Genomic DNA, 26,412 nt, shown 5'->3' on the forward strand with positions numbered 1-26,412 from the left:
GCGTGGGGTGGGAGGGGGAAACATAGCTGGGAGCCTTCTGATCACAGAGCCTGGGGTGGAGATCACACCCACCACATCACCTACCCAGTGGAGAGAGCCCTGGATCCCAGAGAGCTCCAGTCTCCATGTGGAGATGCATTGAGGCCTCAGAAGTGGGAAGGAGGACAGTTCTGCCTTGTTGATACTGCACTGGGTGACTTCTGGGATTGTGACTGGCCTGGGCCTTCATTTCCCTGAGCAGCTTCCTGGTAGTGTATGAAGAGCACTGGCCTTCGGGAGCTAGAGACTGGGTCTGAATCATGCCCCGATGCGTGACCATAGAAAAGTCACTTTCTCTCTCTGGGCTTCAGTTGCTGAAACTGAAAAAATTTGGTGACACTCTGTACACAGTCAGTGAACACAGACAGCTTCTTTGCAAAGAGCAAATGAAGAAAGGAATAGAAGCTACGGGAGGAGTGAACATTTCTTGAACACCTACAAAGTCCTCAGTGCTGGGCAAGGCCTTGATGATGTAAAAATAAATGTTCTTTAATTATTTTAACAGCAGTCATAGAGATGGCCGTTCATTGGGTTTTTACTTTATGCCAGAAGCTGTGCTAAGCATGGCTCATGTGTTAGGTCACTGAATGAGAAGGTATTGTTACCTCTCCTCCCACCCTCCCATGTCACCAATGGTGAGTCAGAGACTCAAAGCATTTATATAAGTTGGTCAAGACTTCCAGCCTTGGAAGACTGCAAGTGGCTTCACGGTTTTTGCACAGCACATCTCTCTGGTGTGCGTTCACAGGACCCCCGTGTGCTGGTACTGCCTCAGTGTGGAGCAGCCACAGCCTGATTCAAAGCTCTGTGCTGCTGTCATTGTCGAGCCTAGGTTTGAATCCAAGTCAGTCAGTGAGTTGTGCCAGGTCCTTGGCCCTTCACAGCTCCGTGCCTCAGCCTCTTGACCACCTTGGAGCTGTCCACCCTCAGCACAGGGAAGCCAGGCAGCCTCCTGTTTAATATAATACATTACCCTCTCAACTAGGAAGCAAGCAGAAGGGGGTTAGGGGACACTGCTAATCCATGGGGATGCAGGTTGGGGAGAGGCCTTCTGGTTTGGGAAGGGAGTGCATGGCTCTGGGGCCAGGATGATCGGTGTGTGGGGCAGATGGTCAGGCCACAGCACATGCCACCAGCCCAGCTGCACAGGGCCCGCCCTGCTGCCTCATGTGAAGGCCATGTGTTCACAGCTGGGCCTGGCCCACGTGCAGGGCTGCTCCGGGCCAGGTGGGAGGGGGTGGGAGGGAAAGCCTGGCCTTGCTGGGTGGGTGAGGGGAGGAGCCAGAGCCATGGGCCTAGCCTCCTGGCAGAACCTTCTGGCTCACAGGCTGTGCTCACTTTTGGGCATCTGGCATATGTGCACAGATCTCTTCTCCCCAGAGCACAAAGGCCCTCAGCCTTGAGGAAGGGGTAGCCTTGTGGGGCAGAGGCCTGGGCAGCAGTGAGAAGTCCTTGAGACCCGCTGAGGTGCCTCTTTGTAAAGGAGATGCTGGGCAAGTGGGGCCTGCCACTGGCCAGGGCATCCTCACTGAACAAATGAGGCTGGCCCAGGAGGGGGCTGGGCTCGCATTCCAGCCTAGCACCTACCTCAGCCTACCTCATTTCAGACGCATAGGGTGTGAGGGAGCCACGACCTCACAATAGCTGTGTGCACTTTTTAGGGAAGGGGAGACAGGCCTGCTTGCATCCTGGACTCCATCCAGGTGGGTGAGGGAGGACAGAGGTCTCGCTCCTGCCCTCTCAAGCCTAGTCACCAGAGTTGCATTGGGGAAAGTGCCCTACCTGTGGCCCTGATTGTGAAATGTAGCATTACCTTCCCACTTTATAGGAGAAGACTCGTCTGGAGAAACTGAGCAGGCAACCAGGGTCTGTACCCAGTCCCATCTGGAACCATGACATCTAACTACTAAGATCAGGTATCAGGATCCAGCCTTGTTGCTGTGTAGAAGGATGAGATTTTAAATAACCTAGTTAAAACAGACCTCACGCGCTTTGCCCGGGAATCTAACACTTTGACACAAGAAGACTAGGAATAATTTTTTAAAAAAGATTTATTTATTTGTGCATACAGAACTGGGGTACATACAGAACAGAGGCTCAAGGGCGGTGAGAGGCTTCACCAGAGACAGAGTGGGGAGCAGAACAGGCAGATCAACGAAGTACACTGCTGAAGAGAGCAATGGGCGGGTCAGGAGAGGTCTGCCGCGCCATGTGGTCACCTCCGGGGCAGGCGGGGATCGAACTCATGAGGAAGTGGCTTTAGCTTCTCAGTGCAGTGCTTTAACCCGCTGCGCCACCAGGGAGGGCCCAACACTAGGAATAATTTTAAATGCAATCAAGTATTCAGCTGTGCGTGGTGAATATAGCGAGGTTGGTCAGGCTTTCCTGGAGGGGGTCTTAGGCTGTCTCTGAAGGGTGGGCTAGAGTTGGCACACAGGTAGAAGGGGCGGTCTCAAGCCTGTCGCAACAGCCGGTAGGTTCTTACCTTTGTTTCTCTCCAGCACCTTCTACAAATGCCCACTGTAATCCCATCTGAGCTAGCAAGTATTCTGATGCCTGTTTTATTGATGAGGAAACTGAGGTCCCCTAAGGTTATGGACTTCCCGAAGGGCATGTGGGTGCCTTTTAGCTAGCCTGTTGGGAACAGAGATGCTCCATCCAGGACTTATCTGAGTGACCTGGGGCCTAATATGCCCACCCCTGTTTCCTCCTGTGCAGATGAGATAACAATCTTGATTGAAGGGAATATTTTAGATGAGATGATCCTGCCTGTAAATGATCCCACAGTGCCAGATAGACAAACAGAGCTCAATAAATATTCTTGTTTTAGAAATGGACTTTGACAAAAGTAATGGCACAGAGTCACAAATCTGGAGTGAAACTGGCCCACAACATGGCACAGGACCCCCTAGGTTGGCCTTGGCCTCCCTGTTACCTGATCGTCTGCAATAACCCTGGATCCCCCGTGCAGATTCCTCCTGAGATCCCTGCTCCCGGGGAAGCTGCTGTTCCGGGCCCAAAGAGCTGGATCACTCCCTGTTTGGCATCTGGGCCCAGTCAGCATTTCCACAGAGCTGTGCCCTGTATCAGATAGGCGCCCCCAGCCTGGGGTAAAGGGGAGGCAGAGGTGCTAGGCCAACCCCACAGCCCCCACCCTGCCCTGGGACTCCCGGGAACCTTTCTGTCCCCCAGACCTTGTTTATTTACTCAGGCTGATAAAGCAGGATTCTCTGGACTCTGGCTGGGAACAGGCAAAGTGCATTGTTCTGGGACTTTTCTTGGATGGGTTTGAGCTGAGGCCAGTCTGGGAGTTGGGGGTGGGAAGGGGGCATGACAACATTTTCTCTGCTGCCTTCCTGCCCCTCCCTGGGTTTCCTAGTCTGGTGAGGGGCAACTCCCTGGTTGCTGGAGGATTTTCAAAGGTGACAGCAAACCTTTCAAAAGCATGGGCTGCCATCCGGCACCTGCAGGAGGTGAGGGATGAGCAGGGTCTGTGTCTTGGCCCCTCTCAGGAGCTTCTCTGGAGAGCTACAGTGAGGGGGAGACCTGGACTCTTGGTTGCAGAGCGACACAACTCCGTGGGGAGCCCTGTCCATGGGTTTCGTGGTGACGTTTCCACGTCATGGCACAGAACTCCGCTGCAGTCTCCTTGGCTCTTTGCACATATGAAGAAATGGGTGCAGATGTTAAAAAGCTGGAGGCGACCAGTATGAATCCCTGTGCAGTTATCGAGAGTAGCTGATAATGAGCCGCATGTCAAATCTGGTTGGGGCCATTAGTACTTACCCCCCAGATGCAGTGGGAATCAAGGCAAAGAGAGAGACAAAGGCCACCTTCCTGAATGTCCCTGCAGCCCCAGGTGTCTAACTGCTGAGACTGACAGCACTAGCCTGGGGAGTGTCTTCTGAAGACAGGAATCAAACCATTATTCAGTGTTGGGCCCCCTGGTGTCCAGCCAAACAAGTGGAGCTGAATGAGTGATGGAATGTGAGATGAAAGGAAATGTTCTCTCAGAAACTCCTCCTCTGGGTGGGGAGGAGCTAGAAGCGCCACCACGGGAGGTCATTCTGGTTTATCCAGACTCAGTTTCTCCCTTTGCAAAGTGGGAACGTGGAGGCTTGCCATAGTTTGTGTGTATAAACTGAGACGAGTGTGTGTAAATAGCAGGTGCGTAGAACAGAGACTAAATCTGTGTGGAGGGATTCGACGGGCCTCCTCTGGTGCCCACGGTAGCCTCTCGGTAGCCACAGGTGTGGCCCTAGCCTGCAACCCTGGCCACATCTGCAGTATCTGAGTGCCTGGCAGCAGGAGGCTGGTTGGGGTGCCTCTTGGGGGCTTCACTCAGCACAAAGACCCCACAGCCCCTCCTGACACCTTCTTATTCCCCAGGTGCCTTGTTACTCGTACGGGCAGAAGCTGTCCAAACTGGCCATCCTAAGGATCGCCTGTAACTACATCCTGTCCCTGGCACGGCTAGCTGACCTCGACTACAGTGCAGACCACAGCAACCTCAGCTTCTCCGAGTGCGTGCAGCGCTGTACCCGCACCCTGCAGGCCGAGGGGCGTGCCAAGAAACGCAAGGTATGTGCCCCGGGCACCGTCTCCGGAGAGGGACGGAGAGGTGCAGACAGAATTTGGGTGCCCCACGCACACCTAGACTTCCAGGAGACCAGTGAGAACCACCTCCTGGGGGCTTGCTGGAGTCGTCTCTTAGGTCTCTGGGATTTGGGGTATGTCCTTACTCCTGGTAAGGAGACTGCTCGGTACCTTGGACAGTCACCTCAGGGTTTGCCTGTCACTGAAAGAGAAGGTGGCGTGTCCCTGAAGCGCTTCTGTCTCATGTGCTGTGGTGCTGAATTCCCCAGGCGGCCCCTAATAGATGTCATATCAGGAAGAGATGCGCTGAGCCAGTTGACAGCTCGGGAGGGCCCTTCGGCACGTCTGGGGAATGTGACTTGGCCTGTGGGCCACCCGAGGCTGTGTTTGAAGGGGGTATTCATTCGTTCATGCTAGAGAGATTTGCTAAGCACCAACCATGTGTCAGGCATGTTGGGCATGGGTACAGAGATGACAGACTATCATCCCTGTCTTCACATAGCTCACAGGAGGACCAGAGAGATGAGGCGTAGGCGAGGGAGGGACAGTGTGGTGGTGGTGGGGCAGGGTCCTTTGTCAGGGACAATGAAAGGCCTGGCAGAAGAAGGACAGGTCACCTCTCCTTCCCAAGGCAGCCTGCAGGGGCACCTTGGTACAAGAGGTGTTTAAGCAAGACTGGCAGGACCAACGAGAGGTCACCAGGTGGAGGAGCAAGGCATACATCTGGGGTGGATGACACAGCTGACACCAAGCCCGTCTGTGTCCCCAGATAGACTGTGCTTCCTGAATTTTCCAGTTTGGGTCATTGCCAGGAATGCAAAGTGAAACTTGGGGCAACTCTCAGGCGCTCTGTACCTGCAAGGCTAGAGGGACAGAGGTTGGGACTAAGTCTGTGTCCTTGTGAGGAGGGTAGGGCAGTGAGAGATGCCTGGCTTTCTGGGCACCTGTTGGGGAGCGTGGTGGGGGCCAGTGACTGGCATCCTCCACCCCTCCTGCCCTCCCGCCCTTCCTGGTCCGCTCCTCCCCCTGTCCCTTACCTTCTCCCCCAGGCTTCTGCTGGACAGGGCCTTCCCTGACCCCTCCGTGGGTGCTCCTGCCCTCACAGGCCGGGAGGGCCCTGGCATGTGCTCACCAGCAGTGACTGCCGCTGCTATAATTGCGTTTGCATTTCTGGAGGTGATTTAATGTGGACCAATTAGATGAAATCCTTATCGAGTGGGTGAGAGAGGAAGCGCCACTGACTGCTCACAGGGCAGCTTTCCTCTGGAAAGTGACGAGGGTAAATTAGAGGCGTGATTGATGGCTCCATGCCGTGCTCTGTGACAAAGGAGGTTTGTAAACTCCCAGTGAACTTCCCTTGGCATTCAGGAGGCCGGGAGGTGGAAGTGGGCAGCGGGCAGGCGCCATTTTCTCCATCTCCGCCCCTGTTCCCCCCTCTCTGAGAGCCCTCCCCTCGCCCACCAGAGCCAGGAGTGCTGACACCCCTCCTTCTCTGCCTCTTGCTGGAGCTCAGTGCGCTGGATTGGGAGGGAGGCTTTGCACCTGGCAGCGGAATGAAGGAGGTGGTGAATGGAGCCGAGCAGAGGTGAGCTTTTGGCTCACCTGAAAATCACCTCAAATCTAAGACCCCTTAGAGATGACCTGGTCCAGCCTCCCCCTCATTCTGGTTGGGAGGGGGCAGCTTGTGGTTAAGAGCATCGCACAGCCCTGAATTCAACGTCCTGCCTCGCCACCTCCCAGCAGCAGCATCTGGGGCCATTCTTTTCCTCATGGAGCTTGTGTTTCTCATGGCTAGACAGGGCTGGAGGAAACATCTCTAGACAGGGATGGTGGAAACACATCGGCCATTCTAAGGTCCTTGCAGTCTTGCCCTGCCTCACAAGGGCACTGGGAAGTGGGCACCTGCATCCCTGCTGGCAGTGACTCACCCTGGAGCTGGCCTCCCCCGGTGCTGCACCTGGGTGAGTCCCTGCACCAAGAGGACTTAGATGGGAGGGTGGGACAGGGTCCTGGAGCTGCGGGGCAGCCGCGACCTCCCCAAGTACCTGCATCCGCCTTGGCAGATGGGGGCTCAAAGGACCACGCCACTCCCAGTGCTTGTGCCATCCTGCATCTTGGTGACATGCAGGTAGCAAGTCCAAGGTGCCCTCACGGATGGTCTCTAGAGACTCGGTAGCCCTGAGTGACTGGGATAGGCCTCCACTTTGTTAACCAGAACCAAGGGGCTGGTGTTCTGGAGAGTTACTTTCTCCTTGGCTCATTGATTGATTCATTCAATGTTATTGAGCACTTACAGTGAGTAATACATGGGAATTCTGTGCCAAGCACACAGACACAATAAAGAGTATTCACGGGGGTGGGGGGGGGAGGGGGCGGGGCTTAACCTTCACAGTCCTTGTAGATGGAGCATATAGATCTGGGGCTCTGGTCAAACCCCTGTTATCTCTCCACTGAGGGCAGTCTGAGCATTAGGGCGGCAGTGAGCCAGGCTTCCAGCCTAGTGGGGGAGCTAGAAAGCAGAGAAGAAGCTAGGAAACATACCAGTGTAAGTCATCAACTCAAAGGAAGTCCTTCTGCCCATCTTAGCCTTTCCTTAGGGGGGACCCTGGAGCCCCGCTTGGAAGCTTCAGTCTGTTTTGCAGAGAGACAGGAGGGAGGAGTGGAAGGGCTCTGGAGAGCTCAGTTCTGACTCTGACTGCAGCCTGAGATAATGCATGTTAAGCACCTGGCTGTGGGCCAGGTTTCCGCAGCTCCCGCAGCTCCTGTTTTGAAAGCAGCCACTCCTGGGAGCTGAGGGCGAGGAGGAGGAGGAAGAAGAGTAGCAGGACCACTCCCCCTGGGCTGGGTGAGCCTTGCCAGACATGTGGGATTGGAAAGGACCAATTTCCCACCATCAAGGGCACCCTCTCCCCCAGTGATTTTAAGATATTGAGCAATAATATCAACGCGTTTAAGCCCCAGTGATAAGTGGCCAGTGGGCCCCCACCCTCAAGTTGCTCACCAACCCTAGATTGGGGTTGGGGGCAGATGAGCTGAACCATGATGCTCAGAGTAGGGACTGTGCCAGGGAGCTGGGCAGCTATTAGGGACCCCTGGAGCTATGTGACTCTCGCTGCCTGGGGGGGATCTGGCTTTGTAAGGCCAGAAAGCACTTCGCCCTGGGGCTCATCAGGAGCCCGGGGAGGCGGGGTGGGGTGGGGGTGGGGCTGGTGTGACTCCTCTGGACCGTGGCCTCCTCCTTTTCCCTGCTGCTTTCTGGAAAGACTTTCTTGGTGGTGGATCTGAGGTGACCTTGGTTCTCTTTGGAAGAACGTTTTGGGCGCAGCCTTCTGGAGCTTTGGTGCTGGAGACAAGCTGAGGTGGCACGTTGGTTTTGGGTCTGGATCAGTGATCCGAGGATCCCCTTATAGTCTGGGTCCTGTAGCACCTGTCTCTCTGTGGCTGTTCCCAAGTCCCCTAGAGTGGAAGGCAGAGCCTCAAAAGCTCCTGCTCTGGCTGGATCCCACCCCCGTACTCCCACAGATTCTCTAAAGGGGCACCACCCAGGCTCCCCCTCCACCTGTACATCAGCACCCTCTCAGGAGCTCAGTTTCTACTACTGTAAGGTAAGTTGCTGCTGAAAGTTAATTCTAAGCTCTTTCCAGTTGGACTTTCTGAACTTAGGTCTTAGCTCAGCTCCCTTTTCTGTCCAAATAACTAAATACTCATTTCCACTCTGCCTATCACAGACATTTCACACAGATTGAAATTCTCCCACGAAGACCTTTGGAACCCCAGTGCACTGCATCCCTAGAATACTGATAATCCTGATGTCTGTGAGCCTAGATTGTGTGCTGGGCCTGGCACGTAGGGCTGCTGACCTTGGTGACTCCTCGCACCAACCCTGAGGGGCCAAGCGTTTTCCCATTGCAACGCAGTGAAACTGAGGCTCCTGAGGAATTTCCCAGGGTCACTTGGCCAGCACGAGAGAGTGCCCGGCCTCTACTGCTTCACTGTCCTGCCTCCCACATGGAAGTGGAGTGGGTAAGTTCTGTTTCCAAATCCTCTGAGCCAACCTTTTGAGTTAAGCACCACTTGCTTTCAAAGCCCACAGAGTCTATCTCTGCTGGGAAAAAAAGGAGGGTGGGTGGGAAACCACCATCAAATTCCCTTCCAGTCATAAAAATGGATGCAATTTATTTTTTCTGGCATTCCAATTACATAGACGTTTGTCACCAGCTGTTTGTACTAACACGGAGTGTTCTCTCAGCTGCCGTTTCTCCTCTCACATTTGACACCGTTAGTCCACACGTCTGGCAGGAACTGGGATGGAGGGATCTTTGGCTGGGGAGCCCCACAGGTGAGCTCAGAGCCGGCTTTCCTCAGAAGGCAGAACACAAACCTCTAATGTTCCCTGGTGGTCTTGAGGTGGGGTAGAGGCTGGAGCTCTGTCTTCCTCCCTCCTTGCATACTCCCTTCATTCCCTCCTCCTCCTCTCCTTCTGGAGATTGCTCCCTTCCTAACACACGCTCCCAGAGCCCTTCTCCCCAATGTGCTAGCTATGAATGAAAATGCAGCCTCACGTGTAGCGATAAAAACCAACCAGTTATAAGAGGGGGGGGGCAGGGGGAGAGCACAGGGGCCTATGGGGGATGACTATGGTCCTTTGGTTGTCGGAGAGCTACAGCCTTGGGAATACAGAGGCCGTCCCGAGAACCCCTCTGGAAATCCTCTGTGAGGCAGAACACACTCTCGGGGACCTCCTGGAGAATTATCGACCTCAGTCCACAAGGATGGAGAAAGGGTATCTGTTTATCTGGGAAAATAAAGACAACCCTGGGTGTCTTTCATTTTCTGGGGTGCTGTCACTTCACTTTAAGCCACATAAAAGTATAAGGAAGTCCTCAGTAGAACCAGAAAGTAGGCAAAGTGTAGAGCTTTGGGACTGGGGACCTAGGTTTGAATTCTGGCACTGACACTTCCTAGCTGTGTGACTTTGGGCATGTTACCTAACTTCTCTGGTCCCTGGTTCTCTCATTCATAAAGCCAGAGCCTGAAATACCTTCTTTGCCACTCTGCTGGAAGATTAGACAAGATCTCATTTGAGAAAGAGCTGGCATATTCTCAGTGAATGCCAGAGAGAAATCTCATGAATTTACAATGATAAGATAATGTCATATAGAACCTCAGGAAGGGATGGCTCAGGAAAGGACAGTGCCCAGGTTGGAGGAGTGACCGACCAGCCTGAAGGATGAATAGCTCTGAGTGTCCTTCCTCTGCAAACCCCTGGTCCTGGATGCTTAAGTGGGGGCATCGTGCAGCCTACCTGGATAGCCCTGTGCTGTGCAGGTTCATGGATTCCTGTCCCAAAACATGCATCCCGCTTGGCTGAACAACAGCGGTCATGCTAATGAGCAGACTCCAGTGGCAGTTACGTTGGCCATGTGTCCATTACGTGCCAGACCCCTCAAATACATGTATTATCATTGCCGCTTATTACACTAACCCCACAAGTTAAGACTCCTACCCTCATGGTACAGAGGGGGAAACTAAGGCCAAGAGGAAGATGGTAACTTGCGCATAGCCGTGTGGCTAGGAAGTGGTGGATCTGTTTGAGCCTATATTTATGTGGCATCAAACACTGAGCTCTCCAGTTCCTGAGGTCTGCCTGGCTGAAGCGCACACATCACCCAGCAGGGTGGCCTGTTCCCCAAGACCCTCAGCAAATGCTGGGTGCAGGGCATTCCTTGAGCAACAGTGCTCGTGTAAGCAGGCTGCCTGCAGCACGTGGAGGCTCCATTTAGCTGCAGGGAGCCAATAGCCCACTGGTGGTGGCACCAGAGGTGGTGCAGTGGGGTGGGCCGGGGAGGGGGTGTGTGTCATGGGTGGGCAGGGGGGTGTCATCAGCCCTGAGCACCCCCAGCGCTGCACCGCCAGCAAGGCCTGACACCGGGTTAAGTCGCCTGGCGGCCTCTGGCTACAGCTGGGAGCGCGCCTGGTTCCCATTCGGGCGCTGTGGTTTTGATTAGCTGTTCTGCGAGGCGGGCCTGGTGGTGAGTCCATGGGAGCTCAGATGGAACAGAGGGTCCCCCGCCCAGCCGCCGCGGCCCCCCCTCCTGGCAGCCCCAGACTCCAGATGTTCTGAGCGCTCGCTGGGAAGGCCTGCTGGCGCCACGGAGGGCAGAGGGCAGGGAAAGCACGCGAGCTGGAAGCCCAAGCACTCAGTCACCGCAGGCCCTGGCAGCCCGCCCAGCCCTCTGCTGGCACATTCCCCAGCTCTCCCCTGGCCATCTGTTCCCAAAAAACCCTTTCAGAGCCTCATCATCACTCAGGATACAACAGCGCGAGCAGCTGGTTTGGAGGCAGCAGGGAAAACCGTGCAAAAGGTCCTTTGTGAGAGAGGAAACTCGCTTATGAATAACAGGGCTGGACGCCATAAAAGTTGGCGGCTGGAATTCTTGTTTCTCAGGCGCCGCTGTTTTCTCTTGACTTTTTATCTCTGGTTTTTATTTTGCTTCCCCTGTTTTCTTTTAATGTTGTTTCTTCCTCTTCTTACACCAGTTGTGACTTTTCTCCTTCCTCCTGAGGTGCCTGAAGGCCACCCTAATTTGTTCTCCTGGATGCTGCCGTGCTTTCCCTTTTCTTCTCCAAGCTGTTAAAATTGGGGTTTTCTTAAACCTGGGCTGGAGGCCACAGCCTGGAGGGCACCCAGCCCCGTGTCTGTTCAGGTCTTAGAGGAACAGTAGGAAGTCATAAAATCCAGTGCAAGCGATGCCCACACAGAGCGGGGTGGGCAGAGAAAACGTGGGGACTCCTGTTAGCTCATCAGAGAGCAACATGGAGACACAGTGGCATTAATAAACAGCCTGGTGCCTGGGCCCCTCAGCTGATTGCAATGTGACATGAAGCCTTTTTTAAGAACTGGCTGCTACTGCCAGGAGCTTCTGGGAGACGTCTGCCTGGAATCTGGGCTCCTCCTGGGAGCAGTTACCAGGGCCTGAGGGGTGCTGGGGCAGAGGACTGGCAACTGGGAGCCAGCACCGGGGAGGAAGGGAGAGGGCAGAGCCTGGGTCTTCCTTGTAGCCCCTCGGTTCTTGAGGAGGAGCTGAGGGTCGGGCCTGGGGCTCCCAGGTGGACGCAGGGAAAGGGATGGAGGTGATGTGATGGGGTAGTTTCAGGGGCTGGGGGCTGTAGGTCTTCCCTTTCCTTTTTCACTACCTCCCCCCATGGAGTGCTGCCCAGCTCCCCTACTCCCCCCCATCAGACCCAGCCATTCTGGCAGCCCCCAGCTCCACCAGGACCAAATATTTATGTTTATGGCAATTTCAGGGCCACTGATCTCACCGGCTGAGGGCCTCACCACAGGCTGATGAGATTAGCCCCCTGCTGTGGCCTGGCTGGACAGGTGCCTGGGTCTGGAATCCAGCTCCACTCCGCTGTCCTGGGGACTGTGGGACTGCTGACCTTGTCAAGACGTCTTACCTGGGAGTTGCCCAGGCTGAAGCCCAGATCTAGCCAGGATCAATGACACAAAGGCTGTGAAGTTGCTCTGTGGACTCTACCCTCCCTCCCCTGCCCCTTATCTGATTAGTTGGTATTCCTCAGGCCAGAGGTGAGGAGGACCTGGAGAAGGAGGAGAGGCACTGACCCCAGGCCACTGGTGATGATGTGAGCTGGCCAGTGACCAGAAATTGCTTTCCAACTCTGAGGCTTTCAGAGGATAAGGCGGGGAGACGGGAGGACAGGGCTACCCTCTATGGGAGCGAGCAGTCCTGCCCTGCTCACAGACCAGTCCTGAGCCCCAGAACCCAGTGCAGGGGGAAACCTGAGCAGAAGGGCCCTGGCAGACCCTGGCTCCCCTCCTGTCCTTGAGCTCCCAGGATAACTACTGTGTGACTCTCCTCTTTTCTGCCCAGAATTCACGGCCACCTGGGACCTGACCCAGGTCTGTTCCCACCTGAGTCCCTCCCAGCAGCTCTGCACCCAAAAGCAGTTCTGACATCTTGCTCCCCTGCTCAGACACTTCGGGACTCGCACAGGCCAACGGTATAGGCCAGACTCCCAGATAGGACAGCCGACCCTCCCCCACAGGTGACCTGGCTCCAGTCTGTCACTCCCTGTGTCCTAATTTACACTCCAGCAACACGGAACTCCTCGCCCAGAGGGGCTATTTTTGGCCTCTGTGCTCATCATGTCCCTTCTGCCTGGAATGCCCTTCTCCCCTGTCTGTCTGGCTAACTCCCCATTCCGGAAGGCTCAACTCCTCCTGCAAGCCTTCCCTGACCCCTACCCCAGCCTCCTCCTCAGGACCCATAGCACGGCCACCTCCCTGCCGTGATGGTCGGAGTACGTGCCATCAATTTAGGAGCGCATCCGTGATAGACTATGACGTAGGCTATAAGATGCTCCATTGTGTGATACTCTGTGATGTGACCTACCAGAGCATGCTCTTTGCAGCACATTGTATTGTATTTGTAGGTGACTTATTACAGGGACGGCACTGAGGTTCCGAGAGCCTCGGTGAGCACGGGGCACTGGGAGCTCTGCCCTTTGCACAGTGCTTTACAGTTTGCAGAGCCCTCTCGTCCTCTCTTGAGCCCTAGAGCACCCTCCGAGGCCCCCATTCCTCACGGTGGAGCTCCATGAAGCAGCTGGTACCCACAGAGGGGGCTAGTTGTACCTGTGTGCCAGGAGGTAGCCTGGACAGGCTGACCCACCCCCTTGAACCATCCTGAATCTAGACCTTCACTGCCCTCTGCTCTCCCTGAGTGACGGTGTGAGTCGCAGGGCTGCCTGTGCAGGGCTCAAGGCTGTCTGAGCCCCGCCACTCATGAGCTTTGTAACTTTAGAACTTGCCTTCTCCAAACTTTGCTTTTCTCATAAAAGGATAAATATGCCGTGGGTAAGGAGAGTTCAAGGAAACGAGAGCCATGAAATGGTTTGTCACTTGGAAGCACCATCGTAGGGGCTTCCTGGAGGACACTGCTGGTCCATCAGGGAAGTGGGCAAGCAAGCCCGAGGGAGTCCCCCCCTCACCCAGTGACTCAGAAAATGGGCGCCAGCCAAGGCCGCACCACCCAGCTCCTCATTCCTCCTCCACGCGGAGGACACTGGGTCTGTCCCTGTGCTGTCGGGGGTGTGTGTGCATCTTTAGGCTGTCAGGATCAGAGGAAGGCCTTCCCCATGGGAGGCCAAGTTCTGTCCAGGTGGGAACGGGGATGCTTCCTGGAGGATGGCTGGAGTCTTCAGTTCTTTCAGAACCCCTCTCCGCTGGGGTCAGAATCATGTAGATGGTCCCTGTGCAGCAGGCAGGGCTGACACAAGCGACTGGGCACATGGGGGCAGCCCCAGTGTGCCTACCCAGAACCTGGAGACCAGAGACAGTCTGCCAAGTCACCCCACTCCGTGACGGTGCTCTCTGGCGCCTCCCTCAACTATACACACAGAAGATGTGGGTGGGCAGCCAGCATGGCTGTGCAGACTGGCCCACTTTGGCTCACTTGCCCCTCCAGATACACAGGGTGATTCTTCTTCAGTATCTTGTTACAGGAGCAGGAAAGATGAAGGAAACACCAAAGGCCCTGCCTATTTATATAAGAGTAGTTTTAGATGTCCTTGATGCGCTAGGCATTGTCCTAGGTGCTGGGGCACTTTGAAGAACAAAAGAGACCAAGGCCCTGCATCTGGGAACGCAGAGCTGAGGACACAAAGGTCACTTAAAAGCTCACAGGAGAGCCCATTGGGACCGCCGTGGGAGCCACTGCCCTGGGTGTGTGCGCTTCTACCAAGCTTCGCTCCCCGGAGTGTCTCAGGTCAGAGCAGCGGCACTGAAACAGCAAGCCGGAGGCCGGCTCCTGGAGCAGGTGCAGACCCAGCATCCCAGCCAGTGACCTAATGGCGGAGAAACAGAAACACACACACAAAAGTCAGGGGCTCAGAAAAGCCAGGGTCTTGTTGGCTTGGGGCCATTGTCAGTGCAAAGCCGAGAAGCCTCCTTTAGGAGACTTCTGTAGACCAATGTTTCTGAGTTGGACCTTGACTTGGTAAGAGGAAGCTGAACTACATCCACCAGCCTACTGAGAATGCAGGGAAATGCATGAGTTATTGGGAAGTGGCTTGTCCAAGTTGTTTTGGCACAGAAACCCGAGGCTTCCTTTCTCGAGGGAATTTGCTCAGGCGCTGGTGTCCGTGCAGGGAGGGGGAGAGTCCTGGTCTGTTTTGCACCCAGCCGGGTTCGCGGTGCTTTGAGTGTGGTCTCAACATTAGCAAATGTTTAGGGAATGGCTGAGAGAATGGAAGTATGAGAAAATGAGGTGTTTTTTGCGTATCTCCCACAGTATCTTCTGGGTAGCTGCTCTGTGCCCAGCACAGAGTGGGCGAATGTCCCTACCTCAAGGGACCAGATGGAGGACACACACACCACACACGTGTGCACATGACCTGTGACTCCTTGAAGCCCCGTGCTTGGCTTTGCAGCCATTGTGCTGTTTAGTCGCCCCTCTGACCTCATGTGGGTACATGCGTGTGTGATGGGAGCGTGTTGCATGCGCGGGGTGAAGGACTCATTTCCCTCTGCAGCCTGGAGGCTGTGGCAGTGAGGAAAGAGCCCCGGCGAGAGATGCTAGGTCCCTGCCTGGATCTCACTGTGGTCCAGAAACTAGGGACAAGGGGGCACTTAGGGACAATGGGAAGGGGAAGTGGAGGTGTTCGCTCAGCTCCAGACTGCATTTGCACACTGTTTGTATGGAAATGGTTTGGTTTTTTGGGCAGTGCAGGGGCCTCGTGTCCTCTCCCAGCCACTCCACTGTTGTCCGCTGGTCCTGAAATACTCACAGCTAGACTCCTTCCTGGGCGTTCCCCAGGGCCATGCTATAGTCTCTGCAAAGGCTTGCTGGACAGCACCGTGGCCTTGAGTCGGCTTGTCTGTTTGGCGCCCCGCCACTCCCGCTGTCACACTGGGGTGAGATTGCTTGGGGAGGGAAGCACCAAGAGATGAGAAAGAATGGTAGGGAGCAGCACATGTATGTGTGTAGTGTGTGGGGATGTTGGATGAGGGTCAGAAGCCAGGGCCACAGGGAAGCTTGAGGGAGCAGGGCTGACCTACCTGCCGGGGCCACCTGTCTGCTCAGCTGTCTGCCCCCTCAGCTTGGGTGCCTCTTCTGGCTTTGGGGCCAAGGTCATAGCCTCCTTCAGCTTCTGAGTTCTGGATGAACAGCATGTAGCCAAGTGGAATTGGCTGGACAACATCACAGGATGGGAAGCAGATGGGAAGCTGCAGCAGCTGGGCCGCAGGCCTCACCCGGGCCAGCTCGACCCTCACAGTGCCCTGTTCTGTGGGTGGGTGGGGTGGGGGCCAAGAAAGACAGATAGGCTGATGGATGTGAGAGATAAATCGTGGTGAGGCCAAGAGACAATTGGCACGGAGAAGCACAGGCCGTGTGGAGAGAAAACAAGAGATTGGCAGCCAGAGAGTGGCCTGCAGCCACTCAAGGAGGTGGGGGTCTCAGGTCTCCCTGGCTGTTCCCTGCAGGCCCAGTGGGCTGCTTCTGAGTTCTGGCCCTGGCTCCAGGAGCGTCAGGCCTCTCCCTGCCAGCCACCTTAGGCTGAGATTGTCTTAGAACTGAGGAAGGTGGCAGGTAGGTGACTGGCTGGACCTGCAAGTCCTATTTGCCAGCAAGGAAACTGAACTCTTTAGAGGTTCAGGGGTCTGCTCTGCTCTGCTGCATCCTAGCAATGGGACCTAGGGCAAGCGAGAAAATGGCTCAGGCCTCCATTTCCACCTCTGTAAAATGGAAGCAATGATAGCTGCCTCCTAGAGATTGTGTGCAGCCCGTGCGAGAGTGTGGCCGGTGCTGCCTCCAGGCCACTCTCGATGGGAGATAACTGAGCACTGCTGATTCATTTGCTGCTGTCCCCAGGCCTGAGAGGGCAGGGCTGGAAGACAGAGTGGGCCTTTCCTTCAGGAACTGGTATCAGGGCTGGGGAGAGGTACAAAGATGGCAGTTGCACCAATAATAGTTCACGGCACACAAGTTGGAGGAATTGAGGATGACGTGCAGCTGAAGTGCAGAGGAAATGCATTTCCCAGTCTGCAGGGGAGGCTGGGTGCTGGTGGGTTAAGAGGCTGCACTTTACTCGCCCTCATTCTCCTGGCCCCCGGTCCCCTGGAGCTACATTTCAGCACGTGGAGTAACCCCAAGACCCCAAGAGAGGCTGTAGGACAGTGGAGGGGGGGTGGTATGTGGAAAGGCTCTTTATACTTGCCCAGGCTACAAGGGTCTCAGTTCCCTATCTTTGCACAGCCGGGGACCCCAGGGCTCCCCGCTCTTATCCTCAACATTGTCTGATGTGGTGGCTGTTTCCTATGATGGGAGAAGTGTGTGTGTCATTGACTGGCTGAGGCTTCAGCATGTCCGCTGGCCTCAGTAAATGAGGGGTTTGGTCTACCTGACCCGACACACACTGACCTGCAGGGCAGGGCCTCTGGCCTCTTAGGGCATGGGCAACTGTCTGCATACCCGGGGGCAGCCACGGCAAATGCAGTCACTCCTCTGGTGAGCAGCCGTGGGGAAGGGGCGGATCAATAGCACATACTGGCAACAGTGGTTTTGGCTTTTCCCTAGAGCGAGGCCATAAGCTGTCCCAGGGCAAGACTTGAACCTGTCATGGAGCTGGCTCCCACTTACAAGTTAATATATCTTTCTTGAGTAAATAATTTTTCTCCCAATTCAGGGTCCCCAGGCAGATTCTCCTGGCGCACAGGGGCTTCTGACCACAGCATTGCAGCCCTTAAATGCAGGGGATAGCTGAGGGCCTCCCCTTCCGGACACAGTGTGATCCTTGCTTCACACCATGTTCCCGCCCTCGGCAAATAGCAGCCAACTCCAACTGCTCATAAATTTCCTGCCTGTCACCCATGGCGCCCAGGCCTGGCGTGTGGGAGGCGCAGGGGTGGGCTGGTCCGTACCTGCTCCCAGTTCCCTGGGAAGTTTGGAGGCCGGAAGCCCAGGCCTGTGCGTGTGCCCAGAATAACCTCAGCCGAGTCTGGCCCTTGGAGAAGATGTGAAGACAGGTCTGCTAAATGCAAAGATGCAAAGATGTATGGGCTGAATGTTAAAGCACAAACTCCAGCTTACAGTGTGGCTTGCACAACATAATTCCACTTCCGTCAATGATGGGGGAATGCTCAAGCATGGAAATCTGAGGAACAGTAGTCACCCAGCATTGCCTGTGATTTTCTCCTGTGGGGAGTTTGAAGGGACTTCATTTTTTTCTTTTGTATACTCTTCTATAGTTTCTAATTTTCCTATAATGAATACTGCCTATGAAATTAAAAAATTTAGCAACCTTATTGACATTAGAGCTTACCCATTTAAAGTGCCCTCTTCAATGATCTTTTTAGTTTTACACAGATATGTCATCACCACAGTCAATTCTGGATCCTTTTCATCAGCCCCAGAAGAAACACTGTAGCCTTTGGTTATCACTTCCTCCCCCCACCCCAAGTCCAGAGCTTCCCTCCAGCCCTAGGCCACTATTAATCCATTGTGGAGAGTTCATGTAAATGAGATCATGTTTATGTGGTCCTTTGTGACTGGCTACTTACACTAGCATGGTGTTTCCAAGGGTTATCTGTGCTATACTTCATCCATTTTCATGGCTGAATACTATTCCAGTGTATGGTTTTACTTTTTACTCTGGTTTCCATTTGTCAAATGATGAGCATGACTTATATGATTTACAAGACTGCTTAATTTTTTTTTAAAGTATTGAAAGTGAATCAGTCTACATGATACTTGGTTCAAAGTGACTATTTCTGGTTATTTATTTGAAAACTTTTCATCCTGTGATATCATTTTGTTTTCGAATACCAGTTAGATCCAGCTTTTTTTTTTTAATTAAGATTTTTATTTATGTATATATTCAAGAACTGGGGTATAAGCCAGAGGTGTGGGGGATGAGAGGATTCACCAGAAACAGAGTGGGGAGCAGAGCAGGCAGATCTGCTGAAATACACTGCTGAGAGGAGCAGTGGGTGAGACAGGAGAGGTCTGCTGTGCCATATGGGTCAGCTCCCTGGCTGCGGCTTGAACTCAGGCCATAGTGGCTGGTGATATCTTGATAGCAGAAAACCCCTGTGCCACCAGGGAGGCCCTAGACCCTAGGCCCTAGACCCTAGCCTTTTGGGTCAGCCTGTCAGTCAGCATCTTCGGGTACCACCTCTATGCACCAGCCACTGTGCGCCAAGATGCATGGTGAGGTGGGGGCGAGGGTGGTTCCATGTCTTCTTCAGTCTTTGTAGTGGACCTAGATTCTGGGTCCTGGTATTGTGCATTTATTAACGATAGGGAGACTGAGGCTTGGAGAGGTGAACCAGTCTGCCTAGGGAACCCCTAGACCACTGACTTTGGGGCCAGGATGAACCCCAGTATTTAACATTCAGGACAGAACCTGAAATCCCTTCCTAGCCCACATATTTTGGTGTCTTTAAAAGGGAAAGGGGAAATATTGCCTCGAGTGCTCTCCCTGCTACCTTTCATATTTTAGTTTTAAAATAACAGTTGAAATCTGTTCTTTTTAAGACAAATCAATTAAATAAAAACTGGCAGGGTTTCCAGCATATTGATTGTCTTTTTCTACATGTAGAAGACTGCACCTAATTGCTGAAATATAGAAAAATGAGTAATTTAAAATAGAGGAAAATAGCTAGGTAAAGGGGACATTATGGACTAAGTGAGTTTAAAAGGTAAAATAACTGAGAAGGCAGGTATAATAATTTTTGAAATGTCCCCAGAGTGCCAAAATTACCCTCAAAAGTGATCAAGAGAGGAAACCAGTCTACTATAGCCTGGAGAAAAACTTAGTAAGCAGATGAGGCATCTTTAGGAATAAATAAATAAGAAGTAAGCCAAAGCAAAACAATGCAGGACTATATTAGGGCTCATAAGTATAAACAAAAGTTGCCCTAATGCATAGGCACATTTATCAAAATGCTCAGTGTTACTTTTGACATAGGAAACATATCTCATGATCTTTAAAAACCATAGTAAATAAAATGCCTATGGCTGGAAATATTTATTCACTCAGCCACAAACGTTTACCGGGTCTTCCTGGCACTTTCTGGCCACTGGAACAGTAGCAACAGACAAAGCGGGCCACGTCTCTGTCCTTGTGAGGTTCATGTTCTGACCACAAATAAGGGAACAGATAAAAAAAAAAAATCACATCTGCCAAACTCAGTCCCTTTGCCACCCTCACCAAATCACCTTGATGCTGCCCAGCCTGTTCGAAGAGGACCCGAGAGGTCATCTCGTCTGGTGGATTTCAAAGTTTATGTTAGTGGTAGAAGGTCATTTAAATATCATCGTCTGTGGTGAGGGGCTGAGGTGAAGGGGCCCTAAAGACAGTGAACCCAGTGTCCCCAGCACCCTGGCCCATGGTGGAAACATGCCTGCAAAGACCAGAACTGGGGCTGGGGGTGGGGATGAGAAAGCCCCTCTCAAGCTGCGCTACTCATGCAGTGGTTCCATGAGAAGGGTGTGATGCGGTGTCACAGCGGAGAGAACTTGCTGGCCTTCTCTCCCATATTTGCAATTATAGGTGCACACACACACACACACACACACACACACCACAGAAGGGGTGGCCTCCGCGGGTTTTTTCCTGTCAACTACAGCTGATTGGTCTAAAGGAGAAATCTGACAGGCTGGCCCATGTGGCTGGCTGTGCTGGGATTTGGGGTCGGGACGCTGAGGAGCTGAGGCTGGCTCAGTTGGTAGTCAGGCAGGAAAAAAGCAGGTATCTGGACATGACCAAGCACTGGTTTTTTGCAGGCACCTTGAGGAAGGTTTGTAAGCCCTTTGCTGCATTTCCCGAGACTTTCCCCTTGGCTTCTGGGAGATGTTGTTTCAAGGGTTTAAATCAAGCTTCCCTTTACCAGAGGCACGAGTGAGTTTCTGCTCCCTGCGATGCAGTTGCAGCCACACTATTGAAGGCATTAAGAGAATACGGGGAACTAAAGCCACACAAATTTCCTTGTGCGGGGACTCTTCAAAACGGAGCCATGGTTTATGGTGTTTTCCGAACTTATGGGATATGCCTCATGTGTTAGTGTTCTGCAGAGTACTCTTGGGCTTGGTGAGATATAGTCCCCTTGTGAAGAATTAAAGCACAGAGGAGAGCGAGCTTCCCAGGGTCACACAACTGATGAATGGCAGAGAAGGTCCTGGCCCATAAGGCCTCCCAGCGTTCTTCCCAACACCCCCAGTGAATGTACATCTTCCTTGGACAAATGGTGCTTGTGCTGGGATTCCTGGGCTGAAGAGGGTGGTGGGAATACAGGTCCAGGGTAGACACCGGGAAGAGTGGGAATGCAGGTCAGGCCTTAGCGTAAATGCCTCTGACCTCCCTTGCTCCTGGGTGGTGGCCATGGGGGCTGTAGGGGCTGAGGAGCTATTTAGGGCTCCAGGCTGGACCCAGCTGCCCTGGCTGCCTTTGCTAGGTAGCCACAGCACAGCGCCAGCCACCCCAGCCTTCGGGCCTCCCTCCATGCTGCAGACAAACTGAACAAAAAAAAGGAAACTCGGGGCGTCCTGGTCCTCAGCAGGGCCCGCCCAGGCAGCCAGCGCCGGGATGACGCGGGCTGTAAATCACCCATGGACCACAGACCCAGTGCCATCCCCATGGGCTTCCTTTCCGCTTCTTAATCCTCCTCCTCAGACTTGGTAACAAAAAGCAGATTCCTGCTGGGGCCAGGCTCGCACCGCGGGCTCATAGAATGTGAGCCTGGGTCTCACCACATCAAGATGCTCTTCCCTCTCACTTTTCCTTTCCCCCTTCCTAGCCTCTATTAGCTGGAGAACACGCCTCCCCCTGGCCCCGTTCCTCGCCCTCCTTGGTTCCCACTTCCAGCCATGCCCCAAGCTCACGCTGTGGCTGCCAGCCAGTGAGGCCGCCCCAGGCCCGTGAGGCTCACCAGGGCCTGTGGTTAGCCAGCCCTCCAGCCTCGTGGTTTGGCTCAGTCCTGGTTCCCCAAGCCTCTGTTTCGGCAGCAGCTGCTGCTGGTTCCCTCCGTGTGGTAGACTAAACAGCACTGATCTGGGGTACGGTCCAGGCACTGCCAACCTGCAGCGCTTCCTCAGATCCCGCAGTTGTTACCTTCAGGTGGGGCCTGGAGAAAGCTCCCTGGCAGGTTGGAGGTGCCTATTGTGCTTCAGAAACAAATACAGGGTGTTGGTTTAGGGTTGTGGCAAGGGTCAAAAGGGAAGTATTTAGAACCTCTTTCTTAGGAGTGGGCTGTACTGGTTGGGGGGGCTGCCTTAGTTGCCTGTGTGTTAGGGGAGCCCTCAGAGAGCCTCCCCACCAGCTGATCTCCCCTCAGAGTGGGCGTCCCACCAGCCCCATGACCTTTCTCTCCCTCCTGTCCCTTCCATACAGCAAGTTATACCCTGTGGTCGCTTTTCTCATGTGCAACAACAGCAGGGTCAGCAGCCAGAGTGAAGACTCCAAAGGTCAGGACTCTGAGGGACTTAAAGTTGGTCTAGCCTAGCAGTGGTCCAGCCCCTTAGCACCCTGGGATCTCAAGGTGTCCCAGGTTCCACACTGGAGACAATGCAGTAGGACTCTGGGTTCCCCTCTGTCTGTGCTCCCACCTGCACCCCCTATCCCCCTTCTTCAAATAGACCAAAGCCGTGATTACCTGTGCTGTGTTAGGGCTCCAGAAGTCAGGCCTCATTTCTACTGTTAAAAGAACATTTAAAAGTGATTGGCCTGCTCCAGCTGTATCATTTTATAGATGGGGACGCAGAGGCCCAGACAGTTAAGTGGTTTGTCTCAGGTTACCCACTGGCGGGTAGGTGGGCTACAGCTACAGTTGGCCTCTTGACTCCTGGCCTGGTGTTCTTGTCTGAACAGTCTGGGGAAGGGAGCTAGGCCTCAGAAGTGTGACCTTGGCATTGTGGTATCAGCACCTGGCGTGTTCCTGTGCTCCTTCCATGCCCTACAGCCCTATCCATTCCCCCAAACCAGCAAAAATCAGCAGTGGCTGTGAAAGGCAGAGGGTAGTAGACTTGGAAACAGCCAGGCCTGGGTCCAAGTGTCAGCTCCATAGCTACTCATACTCATCAAGGCACAGCCCCCCTTGCCTGGGCCTGGTGAGTCCCTCCCAGGCAGCTGTGAGGGTTGAGAGGGTTGAGAGGTGCTGGGGGTGCTGGCACCCGGTACAAGTTGACTTCTGGAAACAAGTCTGGATGAGAAGGGGCTCTTCTGATAGTTGGTTGTTTCTTTCAGGAGTGACCAGCCAGAGGCTAGACCAAGGACGCTGCTGTGGGCCCTCTTTCCAGTCAAGCCCGAGGAGCAGGTGAGCTCGCCAAGTCCAGCCTCATCTTCTCCAAGATGCCAACCGACGCTCAGACGGCCACTCTCAGGGTCTCAGGAGCACAGCTGCCTCCCTTTCACCTTCCTGCCCTCCACCAGCCTCTCCTCGGCCACTTCGCACTTTGCCCTCTGCCTGGTAGGGAGGGGAGAGCTCAGTCTTCCCCTTGCCTGGGGCCTGCAGAAATTCATTGCCAAAGATTTGACAGAGACATGGAACAAGATGTGGTGGTAAAACTCCACAACGAAAAGCCACACGGTTACTCTGACTTTCGCTCCTATTATTGCATGGGACCCCTCTCAAGCCAAAGTTGAGTCAACGATTTCACTAGGAACCAAGGAAGGAGTGGACATTTGGCGGCCATTGGAAATTCCAGATCCTCTGAGCCAGAACTTTTTCTGCACTGGGGCTTGTGCTGCCTGGGCACAAGACAAGCTGCCTGAGGTCATGAGAGGGAGGTTGGAGTGTTACAGGAAGTACAATATGAGGACCCAGCCCCCTTCTCTTCCGCCCAGTGGTCGCCCAGCCTCTGACCCTGATTGTCAATGTTCTCTGGGCTGGGGCTCCTTCCTGGGTTTGGAGAGTCATGCAAAGGCTATAAGGAGGGAAAAGAAGCAATATTGACCACTCCATACACGTCATAGGGATTCACCCAACCCCTGGTTGGTCCAGTCAGCCCCTCCCAACCAGAGGCCTATCCTCCTGCAGGGCAGTGAGATAGCACCCTGCTTGGAGGTCAGTGGCCTGATACATGTTGTACAGGAGGGCAGAGGGGAAAAAGGGATCTGGGGAATGGCCATCATGTGTGTGTAGCGGGGGAGGCTCCAAGCAAAGGCCGCTCCTTCCTGTGCTCAAAAGGCCAAAGCTGTTCACATCTGTGCTCAACCATCTGCTTCAAATTGAAGTAAAAGCCCCAACATGTAAAGAAAGCACTTGCTTGTGTTGAGTGGACTCTGTGTGTGACCAGGACTTTGGCCAGTTGGCTGGGGGTGGAGGGTGAGCTTGTGGAGGAAAGAAGAGGTTGGTCTCTGCCTAGAGTTGGGGATCCCTTTGGGAAATGGGCATTGTGTGTGTGTGTGTGTGTGTGTGTGTGTGTGTGTGTGTGTGTGTGTAGAGTAAAGGGAACCTCTCCATGGTCTCATCCTAGGCTAGTGACCAGCAGGTCTGGTCAGGAACTCGTAAAGAGCCTTCTCTGCTCCACTCCTCACTTAGTGCATGCCAGTCATTATAAAGTGGCAGTGATGGGGGACCGCATTATAAACCCCTTTTATAAATGAGCTAACTGGGGCTCCAAAGAGACAGGCCCAGCCAGTGACAGAACCAGCTCTCAGGCCAGGATGACCTCACTCCAAATCTTGTATTCTTTACCTCTTTGTAGCCCCTGAGTCCAGTCCAAGCCCAAGTCTTCATGTGGTATTGTCACGTAACTTCATCTAAGACAGAGGCGATGGAGACTCAAGGGGGTTGGGGAGCAAGGGGGTATTAAGTAGGAGCTAAGGTGAGGCTGTTGGGGAGGAAGGGCTGCATGGGAAGGCCGGGCTACCCAGGGATAGGGGAGGTGAGGAGGAAGAAGGCGGAGCCATTGCAGGTTGCATGTCTGTCCCTTGGTTTAGCCGGTGTTGCCCTCCTCTGCTTACTCCTCAGGCTCCTGAGCTGGAGCTGGAGTGTCTGTGGTGAAACTGACTGTGGGAACCTCCTCCTTTGCCCTCGTATTTCCCTTTGCTAAGGTCTGGGTGGTAGGGTGGTCCTGGTTCTGGGGCTGAAGCTGGAAACCCAGTCTTAGCACTCCTCAGAGCAAAGTTGCTCTACAAGCTGGCAGATAAAGTGGGCTTGGAATGGGGACAATTAGGAAGGAGACAGAAGTCACCTGGGACAAAACTCCATTCAGTTGTCCCTCTGAACCTCTGAGTAATCTTAGTGACACTTCCTAGGGAAGCAGGAAATGTGGGCCAACTAGCAACAAGCAGCATCAGAGGACACTTTCTGTTGCTAAAGGGTGGAGGGAGCCCCCATCCTGCATCCCATGGGCTAGACCCATGACTGGCCACCCAGAAACTCCCCATGGCCTCTATTTTCAGCCCTCTCTTGCTCATGGCTTTCATTATATACTTCCTTGGATTCTGAAGTATCGATTGGGCATTGCCTGCATATCAGTGCACTATGCTAGGTACCGGGAATAGAGAAGATAGGTAGTGCCCAACATCGCAAAGCTCATGGGTCTGTAGAGACAATGCAATAATTAATTGGACACAGATAATAGCACTTTGAGAGTTTTGGGTAAAAAAAGAAACAATAACCCTTGGAAGGTATATGGAAGGACTTTCCTAGAAACGGAACTTGTGAGATGGTGTTGAAGGATGAATAGAAGTTTTCTGTGCAGAGGAATGAAAGTAGTCTTTCTATGTGGAGAAATACTCAATTGTAGAGTACTGGAAGCATCCAAGGGGGCTATTAAATGTTTATATAAAAGATATACACCAAATTCCCACCTCTGGAGATTCAGATGTATTGGTTTGATATTTGGGACCAATCCTTGGGCACTGGGGTTTTGAAAATCTCCGTAAGTCTTTCCAATGTACAGGCAAGGTTGAGAGCCTCTGACTCAGGTCTCTGACAAGAATCATTGAGATGGGGTACAGTCTGTGTGAGATATGTCACACACACACTAACATGCACATACATACACACACATCATATTGAAAGTCCATGCTTTTCTTTTCCATATTTCTCTCCAGTAGAACAGCTTATTTGCACACATATCCCACCCCATGCACACATTCTTTCTAGTGTGCACTCACTCATCCAAAAACACACTTGCATACCTTCCTGGGTAAGGGAAATCCATGTCAGAGAGATTCACATTTCATCGGTAGTCTTCCAGACAGTTCTATAGAAGCAGTCATGCTTCAAATAGAAGTCTTTACGAATCCCTCATGGGCCTCGTGAGGCCACTTCCCAGCTGAGGGACTGCAGTCAGTCATCTGAAGATTTATTTTGGGCACACCACCCCCTTGCTTTGGGACACACGCCGTCCTTGTTTGTTGTTTGCTCTGGACCCTGGCCTTCTTGCCAGTGATGATGGCTCATAACCGCTAGTCACAGAGGGACAAAGAGAGCTTCTCGGGCACCTTGGGGCCCTGTGTGCATGTCTGTGTGGGATGACTGCGTGTGTACCTCTGTGTGCATACTGGCTCCTATCGCACACACTTTCCTGTTCCTCGCAGGACTAAACCACAAGGAATGGCGCTGGAGAGCTCCCAGCCCCCAGCCAAGTCTTACAAGACTCTGAAAACTCCACTGCACTGCTTTCCGGTTGTGGCAGATGGTCCCAGTAGAGTTGCTTAAGTTCTGAGGAGGAGGCTTCACAAGTCTTGGGGATTCTTTCTGGGCTCACAGGGTGGTCAAGGCCCCTAGAGGCTCTGTGC

At 53.6% G+C, this 26,412-nt stretch overlaps 1 protein-coding gene across 1 annotated transcript in view; it reads left to right on the top strand.

The window, feature by feature from the left end:
* The window catches only part of ATOH8 (atonal homolog 8 (Drosophila)), a 28,316-nt gene extending 3,043 nt beyond the window's left edge, over positions 1–25,273 (top strand). The window contains exons 2-3 of the mRNA XM_012731595.1: positions 4,429–4,620; positions 22,903–25,273. Of these exons, the coding sequence (XP_012587049.1) occupies positions 4,429–4,620; positions 22,903–22,908 (198 nt within the window). The 3' untranslated portion in view covers positions 22,909–25,273. The remainder of the gene's footprint in view (positions 1–4,428; positions 4,621–22,902) is intronic.
* The last annotated feature ends 1,139 nt before the right edge of the window (positions 25,274–26,412 follow it).

Source organism: Condylura cristata, unplaced genomic scaffold, assembly GCF_000260355.1.
Source record: "Condylura cristata isolate star-nosed mole 26May11 unplaced genomic scaffold, ConCri1.0 scaffold00031, whole genome shotgun sequence".
Taxonomy (NCBI): domain Eukaryota; kingdom Metazoa; phylum Chordata; class Mammalia; order Eulipotyphla; family Talpidae; genus Condylura; species Condylura cristata.